Genomic DNA, 16150 nt, shown 5'->3' with positions numbered 1-16150 from the left:
ATTTCAGAGAACTGGTTGGTCATTGGTTGATCTATATTCTCTTCATTAGTGAAAATCAAGATTCACTTGCACAATTCATGGCAAATTTACAAAAAGTCTAATAGAAATGTGTAGAAAATATACTTGACAGTTTATGACGCTAGATCAACCATTTTGCATCTAATGACTTCTACTATGAACTAATGACTAGATGATTTGAGGGGAAAGACTATTGCACAGAGAACTAAATAATACATGTTGAGCAACATGATATTAGCAACTGAAAATGTAGGAAACCGCAGACAAATGGACATAATCAGTTGCATGAATGTACCAAAGCAATCACAATTTGTTCAAAATAATGAACACCTTTTATGATGTGCTCAAGTGACTAGATGATGTGAAGGTTGAACTAGTAGTTTCTGATCTGAGAAATGCACCAAAGCCTCTGAGAAAAACTGTAATATATGTCATTCCCTCTGTGTGAACTCGTCAACTGTTTAATAATGTTCAGATAAAGTGTAATGATGTTAAGAAATGCAAATTTTGAAAATGAGGAAATGAAACCATGATTCTCAATAAATAAATTCTTTCGCATCACAGTTATCTGTAGAAAATCACCTATTGCTGTTAATGCTTCTCAATTATTTTAATGTTAACTGAACCAGAGTTGCCCAACTCATCATTTCAGTTTTAACTTTTTGTAAGAGGCCATTTAGTGGTCATTTGCTGATTTTAAAAGTGGAAACTCGGGTGATTTTTCTTTTTTTTTTTTTCTAATTCAAATGTTGACATATTTTTAAGGCCGGCCTTTTTTATAATAGGGATAGGCTATGAAGTGACCTAAGCAATTAATAAAATGACCCAGACGCAACATCTTTCTGTAGAGCATGAGGTCATTATGTGAGTCTGAATTTGAAATGAAGTTAGAGCCATGTGCTTGCAGTACACAACTGATTAGTAAACAAAAGCCTTGTCTGTTTCATTCAGATCCAAATAAATTCTTCAGGTCGAGGAGATCAGGCAAAGATCCCCCGATTGGCCCTTGGCAGAAATTACCTGCATTTGGCTGATGTTGCGTCCCATCCTGGTTACAACAGTCTAAGTCAAGAACTGGAAACAGTCACACACCCCTATTATGAAAACAAGTCGGAGCATTTGGAAATCGAAGTAGCCTACACACACACACACACTTCAATTATCAGTAGGTTATGATCACAGGACACGGCTTCCCCATGTAAATCAATTCAAATAAGAGAGAAAGAGAGTTAGAGCATAAAATGCAACAGAAAGAAAATATACCAAAACAAATGAACCAAGTCATGGCAAGTTTTTTTGTCTTTTTTTTGTGCATGTTAAGTGTTCTTTGTTCTTTCCTGTCTGAGGAAATTGGTTGTTTCTCAAGTAGCCTAGTGTGCAAGAAAGAGGAAGCGCTGACGTTAAATAGCATCACTATTTGAAAGATGGTAATGATAAAGACACTTGTGAAAACTCATTTCATATATTTTCTACTACATTAGTGTGCTCGCATGCGGAAAAGTGTACGAGGAATTGAGGTAAGGCTGTTTGAGGTGCATTTATATTCGTGTGTGTGTGTGTGTGTGTGTGCGCGCACGTGTGAGTGTGTCTGTGTGTTTTAAATCTAAAGGAGGGGTTCTGCGATACAAAATAAAGTATTTTGGTAATGTTTTATTGAGAGTAAATTGGACTTGGTGACATTTTTATCTAAACCTCTGATAATAGTCAATTTTCACATGATTGATTGTGCTTGAAATGTTTTTAAGGACTTTACAACATTTAACATTGCAAGGGGAGCTAATGATCTTATCTATCATAAATGTGTAAAACAAGGTTAACACCTCTATCAGCAGGAAACGCTTCATAGAATATAGATGACTAGCAGCATAACTGATATATAAAAGACAATTCATCACTTAAACCTATAATACTAACTTTAAATTCAAATTCACAAAAAAAAATTCAAGTAGGTCACCATAAGGTTAGGTTAAAAAAAAATGCAAGAACTGCAAGTTTAAGCATATTTTGATTGGGCAACGATGTCAGTGTAACAGCTTGTGGTGTGCTTAACAAAAAAAAAAAAAAAAAAACCCACATCACAATGCTTCTTCAGGGTTTGTCGCATTAATGTCCTGTTAAATGACAGAAGCTGAACTTTGAACAAACAGACTCGTGCAGTGTATCCTTGTGCTCAGTCTAGATTTTCCTGAAAGCAAGAGAAAGCTCAACTCTGCGAAGTCGAAACGGTAAATATTGGGTTGAGGAGGACTGACAATTTAGAGGAAACCCAGTTTCCAAGTCCTGTTTTCTTTCATGTGAATTTCCATGACTTTTCAATAACATTTCCAGTGTTAATGTTTAAGGATTTTTTTGTTTGTTTTGTTTTATGATTTGACAGACAATCTCAAAAAATCATTTACTCAGATAAATTCTTACAATTGCGTAATTAGAAAATACATATAAATTTCTATGACGTTTACAGTGAACCCGTATGAGGGTAAACGAGGGTGAATCAGGGTATAATTGAGAATTTCTTGTCATTGCAACAATGAATGAGATAAATCAAAGTGTCAGGATTTATGTGCTAATGTCTGAACAACTGTTATTTTCATTCTTTTTTTAAATAATTATATAATAGGTCATCAGTCATATTAAACGTGAGGACTCATTGGGGGAATTCGATTTTTTTTTTTTTTTTTGTGGATGTGGATTTACAGCAACCAAAAGGGGAAATTCTCTTTGTGTTGGGCAATATTACCACTGTGAACACAGCAAAACAAATAGGCTACTATTTATATAGATAGATAGACAGATAGATAGATGGACGGACGGACGGACGGACGGACGGACGGACGGACGGACGGACGGACGGACGGACAGACAGACAGACAGACAGACAGACAGACGGACAGACAGACAGACAGACGGATAGATAGACAGATAGACAGACAGATAGATATAGATAGATAGATAGATAGATAGATAGACAGATAGACAGACAGACAGACAGATAGACAGATAGATAGATAGATAGACAGATAGATAGATAGATAGATAGATAGATAGATAGATAGATAGATAGATAGATAGATAGATAGATAGATAGATAGATAGATAGATAGATAGATCTGTGTAACCACAAATTGCTTCATAGGCAAAAAGGAAAGTGATCTTGTTTTTTCCTCTCTCTGTTTACTTTATCTCCACAGCAAATACAAGAAACAACACCATTAACTTTGAAGCAAATGGCCACTCTTGTCCCTACAAAGCCCTCAGCCCTGTCTGGAGCAGCTCAGTTTTCCATCGCGCCCGCCGCGCCCGCCGCGCCCGCCGCGCCTTCCACAGCATCCCTGTCCCTGTCCAGTCAGATCGGGATGGCTATCCTGGTCATTGCCTTCGTGTTTGGTTTCCCCGGGAACCTGTTTGTGGTTTGGTCGGTTCTGTGTCGAGTGCGTCGCCGCTCCGTTACATGCCTGCTGATCCTGAATCTGGCCGTGGCGGATGCATTTGTTCTCCTGAGCGCTCCGCTGTTCCTCCGCTTCCTGGCGAAAAGGCTACACTGGGAGTTTGGAGCTGCCCTGTGTAAGACGGTCCATTACCTGTGCTGCGTCAACATGTACGCTTCCATCTACCTGATCTGCCTGATGAGCATGGACCGCTGGCTGGCCGTCACAAAGCCGTTTCTGTCTCAGAGGTTGAGGACCAAGAAAAGGCTCCTGTCCATCATGTTGGGCATCTGGGTGATGGCTTTTCTGATGGCTTTGCCCATGCCCTTCTATCGGTACGTTTGAGAGTTATGATCACACTGAAACACAAATCACACTTCTTTCAAGCAGTTACATCAGTAACAACAGATTCCTAACAGATAGATCTGATTGGTTCAACATATAGCCTAATTCAACACGTAATGCACAGAGGTGGACAGTAACAAATTACATGTACTTGAGTATTGTACTTAAAGGGGTTCAAGTTGATACAAGTTGATATAATTCTTTAGGGTCTTAATGAAAAGTCTATAACATGCTTTGGTTAATTTTTTCAATGGTAGTGTAAAACAACACAGTTTTGTTCCCTGTTAAAACTTGATCTGTCCATAGCAAGCTGTTTCCTTGTGTGTTGCTTTAAATGCTAATAAGCTCTGCTCACCCGCCCCTCTCTTCCATGAGGTTCTCTGAGAGATGGTAAACTTTGGCCACATTCACTGTGAAACTTGCTAACTAGCACATTATTAGGAAAGGCGATTTGCAAAAAACACCTTACACTCACTTCTTGTGTAGGTGAAGCTGGATCACGAATGATTCGCTCAAACATAAATGCCTTTAGGTAGATCAGGGGGCGCATTCCCTTCAGAAACAAAGGTAATCCTCTGTGTCGTCAGCGGCTCAGATGTCTGGAGTAAATGACAAATGCCATGTTCGTTATTACATCCAACAACAAAGCACCTCAAATCGCTTCTGCTCCAGACAATGGCGGACTGATGACAGCTCTCTCAGGGTGGGTCTATACTGAAACGCTAGTGTCAGTCAATAATCGTGGGAAGGGCCTGTGCAGAACTACGTCATTCTGTCCAGAATCTGAGAACGGCTTGATATGAGAAAGGGGTCTGGATTTATCTAAATTAAAAAAAAAAAACACTGGGTGGATTTTTTTAATCATTATAGGGTGGTTATGTACACATACTGCCAAGACACATTTTAGTTAAAACAACATGTAAAAGTTAATTTTGCATCCGATGACCCCTGTAAGTACACTTTTTAAGTATCTGTAGCCTACTTATTATTATCTTACTTGAGTATTTTTATTTTTTTTCTGGAAACCTATGACTTTAACTTCACTACATTTGACAAATATCATAGTTTTCATTTCTCTACATTTCTATCCAGGTCCTTGAAGTAGAGATTTGTTACTATGTAGCAGCTTTGAAAGTCAGTGGGTGATTTTTCTTCTTTAAAACATGGCCTATACAGCTACTGTTGTGTTGCTGGGTTTTAAAACAGGTTCTATTTTTTTCAGCATTTACAGCAATTTCATTGTCCACTCAGTTCAAATGTGGACAAATAGCTACAGGTAGATGTGTGAGATCACTACCATGCTGCTTTTGTTGGGGGTGTTCATATTGTATTTATTTATTTTATTATTATTATTATTTTTAGTTAACTCACTTTTTTTAATTTCACTTGTAATGGAGTAATATTTGACCAGCAGTATCTGTACATTCACTCAAGTTAGAGAGTTGTGTACTCTGGTCCATCTCATGATTACAGCCTTCTTCCATTCACCCTACTTGTAAGCTCAGACCACCAATCATAAAGCTTGCTATTGTCTGATTATGGTGACAGAATGACACAAATAGTCTAACGGTCTTTGCCTTATTAATGTTCACTTACAAAAATTAACCATGGATTTATTGTAGAAAAAATGTAGTTACCATGTTTATCTGGCATATAGATAACAATTTGTAAAAACTAAATTTTTACTACAAACGACATGGTTAGACTATGATTAGTGTAGCACAACTATTTGTGGTTTAGTAACTGTAGTAACCATGTTTTTTTGTTGTTTTTTTATTTGTGGTAAAACCATGGTTTATGTTCAAGGTTGTGAGATAAATGATGCTATACACATGATACATTTTAAGTTGTTAACTTGAAGTAAAAAATTACTGGCTTGGCAAAATGTCGCCATGTCGATTCAGTTCATCACCCACAACTATAAAAAGAGCTGTAAAAAACTGCTCGTCAACTTTGATATCCTGTTTATTGCACGTCAAACGAGGAGGAGGAGTTCACTAAACACACAGCGTACATTTCAAAATGTGGAAGTGGTATAAATGAGATGTATTAATAAGCAAGCCTTAATGGGTTAGTTTGCACAAAATGGAAAATTCTGTCATTAATTACTCGCCCTTATGACGTTCCAAACCTGTAAGACCTTCGTTCATTTTTGGAACACAAATTAAGATATTTCTGATGAAATCTGAGAGCTCTCTGACCCTCCATAGACAGCAAGGATATGATCACGATCAATGCACAGAAGCGTAGCAAGGACATCGGTAAAATAGTACATGTCACAGAATTGTATTTTTTGGGTGAACTAACCCTTTAAGTAGCCACTCATTACCAGTGTTTACATGTAATGGAGTTACATAATTTAATTTAATAACAAAATAAACATACTGTGCCTTGCTAAAGTATTCATACCCCATCATTTTTTTCACGTTTTGTTATGTTGCTACCTTATGTTAAACCGCTTTAAAAAACAGAATTGTCACAACTTCGTAAATGTATTAAAAATAAAAAACTGAAATAAGTACATTGCATAAGTATTCATACCCTTAACTAAATATTTAGCAGAAGCACCTTTACAGTCTCAAGTCGTTTTTTGTTTGATGTGACAAGCTTTGCTCATCAGCATTTGACAATTATCTGCCATTCTTCTCCTCACCTCGTCACCTCTCAAGGTCTGTCAGGTTGGATGGGGGCAGATGCACATTTCCAGGTTTCTCCAGAAATATTTGATTGGGTTCAAGCTCAGGCTGTGGCTGGGCCACTCAAGGACATTCACAGAGTTGCCTTTAAGCCACTCTTGCTGTGTGATTACGCTCATTGTCCTGTTGGAGGCAGCAACATAACAAAACATGAAAAAAATTAAGGGGTATGAATACTTTCACAAGGCACTGTAAACGTTTTCTGTTACAGTTTCTGGGGAAACATGTGCAGTTAGATCACAGTTACTTGAAAATGTTAACGATTACAAAGGGGGTTACAGCTGAATATTTTAACACACACACACACACGTTTGTTTCTGTGAATTGTAGGGACTTTGCATAGACTTCTATTACTTTTATACTGACCAAACAATATTCTTTATCCCCTAACCCTAAACCTACCCCTTACAGAAAACCTGTTTGCATTGATACACGTTCAGATGAACATAATATGCTATTTTTAATATTTTTTTTCCTCGTGGGGACTGCAGCCCAGTCCCCACAATGTCAACAATTTCAGGTTTTACTATCCTTGTGGGGACATTTGGTCCTCACAATGTAGCATAAACAAGCACACACACACACACACACACACACACACAATTTAGAAAAGTAATCAAAAAGTAATCAAATGTAATCAGTTACATTAATGAAGCAATTGAAATAATTACACTACTAATTACATTTTAAATAGGTAACATATTACATTTCCAAAGTAACCTTCGCAACTCGTATCAACAACTCGGAGCAGCTCTATTGGTTTTATAAGTGATTGTAATCTTCTTTATGTCCTTCTTTTTATCTGACAGTCAACCTGTTTGGTTGTGTTTTTCATATGTTCTTTGCTCCGACAGCATGGTGAAGCCATTCCGTCCAGATATGCATGTGTGTATGCCGTATCACTGGGAGAGCAACACTCATGAAATCTTTCAGTACCTGTCTGAGACTATCCTGGGTTTCCTGCTGCCCTTCACCTTCATCTTGTTCTGCTACATCTCAGTGATCTGTCGGCTGCGTAGTGCAACGTTCCAGCGCAAAGGAAGAGGAAACGCCCTCATCCTCATCATCATCGCTGCGTTCACCGTCTTCTGGCTGCCGTATCACCTCATCAACATCCTGCAGGTGAGCAACACCTCAATATATGATGCCATGAATATCTCAGTACCATAGCCTGCATCACGTCAAATCACAACATCCAGTGGAAAAATATTCAGCCTTGTGAATAATATGCCTGGTTGTTCATTCTTGTTTTTAAATCCGTGAAAACAACTGGATTTTATCAATATTTTGTATCGATTTGAAAGTTTCATTTAACCTGTTGACCACAAACTCACTTGACTTGATGACGGTCTTGAAAGGTCACTTATAGCAATTTATTAAATGGTTATTAATTTGAAACGAGGCAAATAATTTGCTGTAGGAAGACGTTGAGTAATTTGAATGTCCTTTCTGATTGGTCAGTTTTAAGCGGTCAATTCACTTCATTAAAGAAAATAAGACATTTTAAACTAAAAATGCATTTCATTTATACAAATAAATGGATGATTTTTTAGTTTGATCACTTTTAATTAGGGATGTCCTGATCAGGTTTTCTGTGCCTGATCCGAGTCACTGAATATTGAGTATCTGCCCATAAGTCCCGATCAATACTTGTATATTATAGTGTTTGCACAATCCAAGTACAGTGCATTAAAGTTATTAAAATCAATCCAATGCTTGTGCAGAGACTAAAAGTAATATATATGTTTATATAGGCAGGGTTATGTAATATAAACTCTTTATATGTATACATATGCACAATACTGTATCAAATCATTGAAGGAATATGGGACTACTGATATAAACTGCTTGTATTTTATATGTACAATAAGCAGAATAATTGCAACGTAAAGGTAAAAAAGTGGAGATAAGTTTAGAAGCTTGCTGTGTCTGTCAGTCAAACCCGAAACAAGACGCAAAATGAAATTAGTAAACGATAAATGAATGACTGATCGTTACATGCATCAAATACACTGAACACTGAAGCTCAAATGTGTGTGACATGCTAGAACAACCTCACTGGTTCTTAAGAGCAATCTCTTCTTTTGATTTTAATGGCGGCTGAACACACGTCTTATTTTCCTTTTCATGGCGGTTGTCAAATCTACTAGAAGGAAAATACTGCCACCTTCTGCACATCTTAGACATGAAATAAGGATCAGGCTGAGGAGAGCCGATATGGTCAGCCTCCCTTGTATACTCTAACAGACTGTCAGTTATTTTCTTATGTGTGAAATATAAAGTAGAGTATGTTCAGTTTTCTCTCATTTTATGTCAGCTCACAAAAGCTCTTGTCATTTCTCTTTCTTGTTGGTCTGTTCTCACAGGTGATTGGTGTGATGCAGGGCTCCTCTTCTTCTGTTTTAAAAGCAGCAAAAGCAGCCCGTCCCAACGTGACGGCGTTCGCCTTCATGAGCAGCAGCGTGAACCCCGTCCTGTACGTGTTTGCCGGCAGCTCTCACATCCGTCAGGCTGGTCTGGGCTTCATGGCCAAACTCTTCGAAGGAACCAACTCGGAGTCGGCCACCACCCGCAGCAGTCGTGGCTCTAATGCAGAGAGCTCTGTTTTCACCAAGCTGTCCGTCAAACTGAGTCGTAAAGGAGACGGGGCGAGAGCCGAGACCCCTGCTGGTGAAGACGAGACCATGGCAGACGTGCAAAACAGAGACGAGATGAAGACCCTCACCACCCTGCATTAAAGAGCTCATATCATGTATTTATTCTCCTGAGGTCAGTTTATAATGTTAGTAAATGGTGTTGGACTCTCAGTATCACAACTGAAATAATATTCTGCTGCTGCTGTTTCAGAATAAAAAAGTGTCTTATATTCTCTGTCTAAATATTTGATTGTGATTGGCTGGAATGTGAGCATTAAAAATTGTTACCATTTTTAGAAGATTTAGGTCTAAATTTGTTTCATTTCATACTCCTGCTGTTTACTGTATGTTTTTAGTTTGTTTGTTAACACATTTGCATGTGAACACTTCCTCGTTCGTCTGCTCATGTCCACACCACACTTATCCGTTCAGGCCGGACTATATTTACATCTCTGATGTGAACCAGAAGCATAAACAATGTGTTATTGATCAAGTCATATTCCATTACATACACGTCTTATTTGTTAGTTTGACTCCTAAAATCATCAATCAACAAAACATATTCAATGCAAAATATTGTTTATATCTTAAATATATTTTTAAAGCATGTCAATGTATCATGGGAATCAAATTGTAAACATTTGCAATAATGAATGTAGATAATGAATGTTTAATTGTGCTCGTTCATCAGCTCCCTTTTATTAAACCCAAACAACAACATCAGGGAACTTACGCTATGCCTGCAAATAAAGAAATAAATAGCATTTAAACCATTTTTGCTCTCTGTTGAATGATAATTCAAAATAATCAAATAAGATGATATTGCTGGATTTACAGGATTTTATTTGAGCTGCTGTTGACATTTGTTTTGCACAAACATCGTAAATATTTTACATCCAACCTTCTTCTGTTAAAGAATAAACAATATTCACATTATCTAAAGCACATGATGTTGGTGCTCACTAACACACATCCAACCAGTCATTTCTAACCTAAACTCTTAAAAACAAAAGGTTCTTAAATGGTTCTTCGGCAGGGTGTATGGTTCCACAAAGAACCTTTAATATCCAAAGAACCTTTCCATTGCACAAACGGTTCTAGACTATTTCTTCAAACTCATCATGTTGTAAATATAGTTTTTTCTGGAAAGTGAGATCAAGTGAGCTAAATGGTCCTGTCTGGTCCAGAACTCATTCCAGACTCAATTTATATTAGTTGCATTCAACTATAGTGTAATCAAAACTATTAATTTTGAGTTATATACGTGTTTATTAAGATCAGTAGATCCTTTTATATCTGTTATCTGTTAATGTTGTTTTGCATGACTCAAAAAAATTATTAGCCTAGTTAATTAACTTTAGTATAAAAAATACTGCAATCCTGTTTTAAAATGAAATAAAAAGGCTGAACTGATACAAAATCTTAAAATATAAAAGCACCACTTTCTATCCATTTAGCACCTATTGGTCTAGAACTACAAAATGAGTTTCAAATTCGCGATTTAATGCTATTTTAAGTGTAGTGTTCTAATTCTAGAGGTTTATTTATGCAAATGCTGCGTGACTTTGACGTCTTTTATTGGGCGGGCGCTGCAGTGGAGGGAGTTTCCATGGAAACGGGCCGACAACACAAACTGAGGACCGTAAATCTCCGTCTATCTGCTGTTTTCACTGCTTTCAGGTGAGTTTAGTCCCTAAAATCACACAAATATCACATACAGCTGTTCCAGACACTTTCTTACAGGTAACTGACACGTTTCTGTTGAATATTTACTTCACAGAAAACTTTGACAATGTCGGTAAACATCTCAACTGTTTTCAGGCGAGGTAAGCTGACCGTTTCAGCGGATATTCGGCGGTATAAGGAAGTGACGTCTTTGTTCCTCGGACGTTTCCGGTTAGCGTTAGCAATGGCGGCAGGGCTTGATGCACAGTGGGATAGCGATTCATTTATTTAATCCTGCTGTTTAAAATGTCGAAATTAAAATGAGATCCTTGTTGCTCGGTGCTCCCTCTGGCCTGGAACTAACATTGATTTATAAATAATCGCAGTGAAGCGAGAAGCTGAATATAGTAACTCCAGGATATACAGCGACATTTACATTCAGGGAAGGACAAGTTCTTGTGTTTTCCATTTGATTCTTTGTATTTCTTCAAATATGATGCAGAATTGTGTTTTCGTCATTGTTTACATGCGCTAGCGTTTTCTGTTTCGTGAAAAGGAAAGTTTTATTGCAAGCGTTATGTGGGCTATAATTAAATATGAGTTCTCATTAGTTGTCTATAGCTATCTTGTCAGCAGATAAATGCAGTGTGTAACACGTTACAGAAATGTATTCTGTAAACTTAAATGTTGAAGAGTGTAACTGCAGTATTTTACAAAAGCTAACGGAACACATTTTTCATCACTTATGCTTGTCTAATGTTAATTCCAACATGTACTGATGTATTAAACAATAGTATTATTATTTATAAATATTGTGCATTAAAGTAAGTAATTGTTTTTCTACTCTAGTCATCATCTGTAATGTAAGACAGCTCAGACAGTGAGTGCTACAGAGAGACAGGACAGTGATAAACCACACGTGACCATATGATCATCCAGATGTGTTTGACAACTTGATGAAATACAATATAGTACTCAAAGCTGCTCATGGCCAGCCTGCTGCTTTTGATATTGATCACGTTAATACATTTGCTGAATAAATGTATCCATATGCTTTAAAAAAAAAAAAAAAATACTGACCCCAAATGTTTTAACAGTAGTGCATGTAATTATGTTGAAAATCCAGATTTGGTCACAGAAATAAATTATATTTTAAAGCATATTAAAATAGAAAACCATTATTTTAAATTGTAATATTTTAAAATATTACTGTTTTTGTATATATTTATGATCTATTAAATGCAGGCTTGATGAGCATTGGAGACTTATTTCAAAAACATTAATAGTGGCCACACTTTCTACCTGTGTGTGTGTTTACAGTAAATGTGCATAAAAACATACATACCCACATATAGTGAAGTGAAGTGACATTCAGCCAAGTATGGTGACCCATACTCGGAATTCGTGCTCTGCATTTAACCCAACCAACGTGCACACACACACACAGCAGTGAACACACACACACACACAGCAGTGAACACACACACACACACACAGCAGTGAACACACACACACACACACAGCAGTGAACACACACACACACACACAGCAGTGAACACACACACACACACACACACACCGTGAACACACACCCGGAGCAGTGGGCAGCCATTTATGCTGCAGCGCCCGGGGAGCAGTTGGGGGTTCGGTGTCTTGCTCAAGGGCACCTCAGTCGTGGTATTGAGGGTGGAGAGAGCGCTGGACATTCACTCCCCCCACCTACAATCCCTGCCGGCCCGAGACTCAAACCCACAACCTTTGGATTACGAGTCCGACTCTCTAACCATTAGGCCACGACTTCCCCACATATATACTGTATATAGTGTGTGTGTGCATTTATTAATCTGCATGTAGGCTTTTATCTTAAAAAACAAACTGTACAGAGAATTGGTTATAATAGTGTGCACTTTTCTGATCAATCCTCGACTAATCAAACAAGACGATCAGAAAAAATAGAAATTGATTTTCACGATCTTGTAGACCAGGGGCTCTGACGTTACCAGAGTAAGGAGGACAAGAAGAGACAAAAAGAAGAATGGCGCAAGAAGGCCAAAGGCAGAGCTGGAAAATCAAAAGATCTGTGCTAAACTAAAAGAGATTCTGAAGCTGATGAGAAAACAAGAATCTTTGAACAAAAGAATAATGAAGAATATGAGAGAGATGATTAATTTGTGTGGGTTTTCTTTATCAATCAGAGCCGATTTGAGCCGTCCGGAAGACTACGTTTAATGTTCTTTGTAAGTTTGCACATCAGTCATATAAAGAGCAATTCTATTGATTATTTTTTAATGCCTAACTTGTGTTTTCGCTAGACTTAAAAAGTATGTGCTGTAGGTTTTGCTAGATCTGAGATTTTAAAACAGAAATGCTTCAGGACCAGACATGCGCAGTAGCGTTCCAACGCCTTTCTTACTGTTTACGTCCTTGAAATGGTCTATAGCTTATGAGAGTTTGGGCTTTTAATCACATCTTTATGTGTAGATGAGAGGTTTGGATAGTTTTGTAAAGGGTTTGCTGTCAGTTTATCAATGGTTTATTGAAAGTTGTCTAATTTATTTATCCTAAAATATGCCTGTTAATCGGTGACGTCACTTACAAGGAGCGCGAATGAACTGAATCTAGCATTAGTTCAAACGTGTTTTTATCTTTCATGGTAAACAAATGTTGACACAAATTGTCCTGTGGTTTCAGGAGTGATATCATCATCTCTCTACAACAGAAGACAAGCACCAAAATGTCAAAGTTTGTGAAGGGAGTTCCTGACAGTAATGCTTTTAACACAGGTGAGCTGAGAAAGCTCTTTAAATACTTTCTGATGCATTTTCTCACAACATATTTTATTACCATGCATCTGTTATAGTAGTTATTTTAGGAAGGTTTTGACATCCAAACCTGAGTGACACAAACCTAAAAAATTAATGTTAATTCTGTTATTTTAAGAAACTGGTTTGTGTGTATATGTATATTATTATTTGATATTTTCTATAAACTACTTTATTTTCTGTATTTCACTTCTGCTGTAGCTTGCTTCCTTTAAATAAACCTTCCTGTATACTAAATATGTTTGTCTCTGTGATAAATGGCATATTATATTTCTAGATTCTTTAGCAGATGGCCGTGCAGCAGAGTTGGAGCGGACAACATCTCTAAGGCGCTATGAACCATATGACTTGTAAGTAAATCCTCAAACATACACTACTGTTCAAAAGTTAGAGATTAGTATGATTTAAAAAAAATAATAATTTGAACATGATTTTTTATAATCACTGCATTTATTTGATTAAAATACAGTAAAAACATAAATATTGTAAAATATTATTACAATTTAAAATACATCTTTTCTATGTGAATATGTTAAAATGTAATTTATTCCTGTGCTCAAAGCTGTATTTTCAGCATCATTACTTCAGTGTCACATGATCTTCAGAAATCATAATAATATACTGATTTACTGCTCAAGAAACATTTCTGATTATTATCAATGTTGAAAACAGTTTTTGCTGCTTAACATTTTTATGGAAACAATACCATTCAAACATTTGTGGTGAGACAAGAGAGAAATTAATACATTTGTGGTGAAAAAGAGAAATTATTAATCAAGGGTGCATTACATTTATCAGAAGTAACAGCGAAGACATTTATAATGTTGGAAAAGATTTCTATTTACTAAATTATTTAATAAATGCTGCTCATTGTTCTTTCAATTCATCAATGAATCCTGAAAAAGGTATCACCATTTCCACAAAAACAAATGTTAAAAAGCAATTTACAGTTTTCAAATGTAAAATTATTTTAAAAGAAAAAAAAATAGCATATTAAAATTATTTCTGAAGGATCATGTGACACTAAAACTGTCAATTCAAGTTTTGTTACTGTCATGGGAATCAAACTGTAAATCAAATTTGCATTAATAAATGTACATGATGAATGTTTAAGTGTGCTCGTTCATCAGCTCCTTTTTAATAAAGCCATGTAACAACAACAGGGAAGTTACACTATTCCTGAAAAAGTTTAAATAGGATTCAGATCATTTGTGCTGTATGTTGTAACTGAATGATAATTCTGATGGGAAGCAGTCAAAAGAGAGAGATTGCTGGTTTTACAGGAGTTTATTTGAGATGCTGTTGTTGACATGCTATTTTATGTTTAGCACACATGTATTGTAAATATTTTATTGCCAACATTTCCTGCTTAAAGAATAAACAATATTTCAGTTAGCTAGAGCACAATGTTGGTGCTCACTAACACACATTCAACCAGTCATTTTTGACCTAAAGACATGAGCAATCCATAAAATGTAATATAAGAGCTAAAGAAGTATTCACTCCAGCAAACAGATGCTTGAAACACAAATAAGGAACTTCAATTCATGAATTATCTAATAATAAAATAGAAAGAAAACATTATAATAGTATATCTAATAGAGTATATATGAGTGTAAAAAGAAATGTTGAAAGAGTTGAAAGATGTTGAATATGTTATCAGCTATTCTGGCCATTGAGGCTGTTAATACGGAGCAAACAAACCCACAGGAATCTCACTGATATCAACAGACATTCACCCACCTGCAGTCAATAACAGTTATTGTTTTCAACTGTTTGAACTATATTAACAAACATCTGAGCAGAAGATTTCTGCTTTTAACCTTCAGGTGTGACTGCCTGCTGAGTTAGAAATTATTATATGTAAAATTATTGCTTTACAACGTGATTAATGAATTTAAAGGAACACACAAGCATTTTATCTCTTACATGAAAGGGCTGTGCATCTTTCTCTCTTAATATCTGCTGCAGATGAAGTTGAGTTTGTCAGTTTCAGGACGGCTGATCCAGCGCTGATCTCCTCCAGACTGAACTGCTCCAGATCTCACTGTGTGTTCACAGTCCTCCTCTGATGTGCCGTTCCCTGGAGCCCACTTCTGATAGCACACAGTCTCTCCACTCACCAAGAACCATGCGCCCAAAACACAGGAGTGACGTAAACCCAACCACACCGCCGCAGTAGACGCCCGTTTAACCACGTTCATCACCTCATGCTGCATCTCTTCTGAATGAACCGAGACCAGATCCACATGATTCTGTCTGCAGTATCTCAGAGCTCCAGACCACGTCAGATTCTCTCTGATCACAATCAGTTTATCTGGAAACCAAACCAAGCACAAGCAGAAACTAGAGACTGATCAAAAACAACATGCAGAACAAACTCTGTGGATGAATTTGTCATGTCAGACATGTAGCATCAACTTTAAGAGATCTGGAGGTGATGATGGATTGTGTGTGATTTGTGACGATCTACTCACCTTCATGACACACAAAAGGAAACTGCTTATCACAAGAGATGTCAATCCATCGTCTCTGACCGTTCT

General features: G+C 36.9%; 2 protein-coding genes and 1 long non-coding RNA gene across 5 annotated transcripts in view; 2 read left to right on the top strand and 1 right to left on the bottom strand.

Moving 5' to 3' along the window:
• Nucleotides 1-9895, top strand: part of LOC306871897 (leukotriene B4 receptor 1-like) — a 31779-nt gene extending 21884 nt beyond the window's left edge. Inside the window, exons 1-4 of one of the 3 annotated variants that reach the window (XM_079420137.1) lie at nt 1163-1535; nt 3207-3778; nt 7339-7606; nt 8851-9893. In XM_079420137.1, coding sequence (XP_079276263.1) covers nt 1509-1535; nt 3207-3778; nt 7339-7606; nt 8851-9222 — 1239 coding nt within the window. In that variant the 5' untranslated portion in view covers nt 1163-1508 and the 3' untranslated portion in view covers nt 9223-9893. Of the gene's footprint in view, nt 1-1162; nt 1536-2092; nt 2244-3206; nt 3779-7338; nt 7607-8850 lie in introns of those variants that run through there. The other 2 variants (XM_079420138.1, XM_079420139.1) reach the window with 2 other exon arrangements.
• Nucleotides 9896-11019: 1124 nt separating this feature from the next.
• Nucleotides 11020-16150, top strand: part of LOC306870599 — a 5600-nt gene continuing 469 nt past the window's right edge. The window contains exons 1-4 of the long non-coding RNA XR_013784281.1: nt 11020-13022; nt 13477-13568; nt 13885-14004; nt 15579-16150. The exon at nt 15579-16150 is cut by the window's right edge and continues 469 nt beyond it. This is a non-coding gene — a long non-coding RNA (uncharacterized lncRNA). The remainder of the gene's footprint in view (nt 13023-13476; nt 13569-13884; nt 14005-15578) is intronic.
• The window catches only part of LOC306870531 (macrophage mannose receptor 1-like), a 3947-nt gene continuing 1841 nt past the window's right edge, over nt 14045-16150 (bottom strand). The window contains exons 4-5 of the mRNA XM_079417841.1: nt 16085-16150; nt 14045-15924 (exon numbers count right to left, since the gene is read on the bottom strand). The exon at nt 16085-16150 is cut by the window's right edge and continues 282 nt beyond it. Coding sequence (XP_079273967.1) covers nt 15563-15924; nt 16085-16150 — 428 coding nt within the window. The 3' untranslated portion in view covers nt 14045-15562. The remainder of the gene's footprint in view (nt 15925-16084) is intronic.

This window comes from Barbus barbus, assembly GCF_936440315.1.
Source record: "Barbus barbus genome assembly, chromosome: 1".
In the NCBI taxonomy this organism is placed as follows: domain Eukaryota; kingdom Metazoa; phylum Chordata; class Actinopteri; order Cypriniformes; family Cyprinidae; genus Barbus; species Barbus barbus.
Note: the sequence above shows the minus strand (reverse complement) of the source record. Positions and strands in the feature narration are given on the sequence as shown.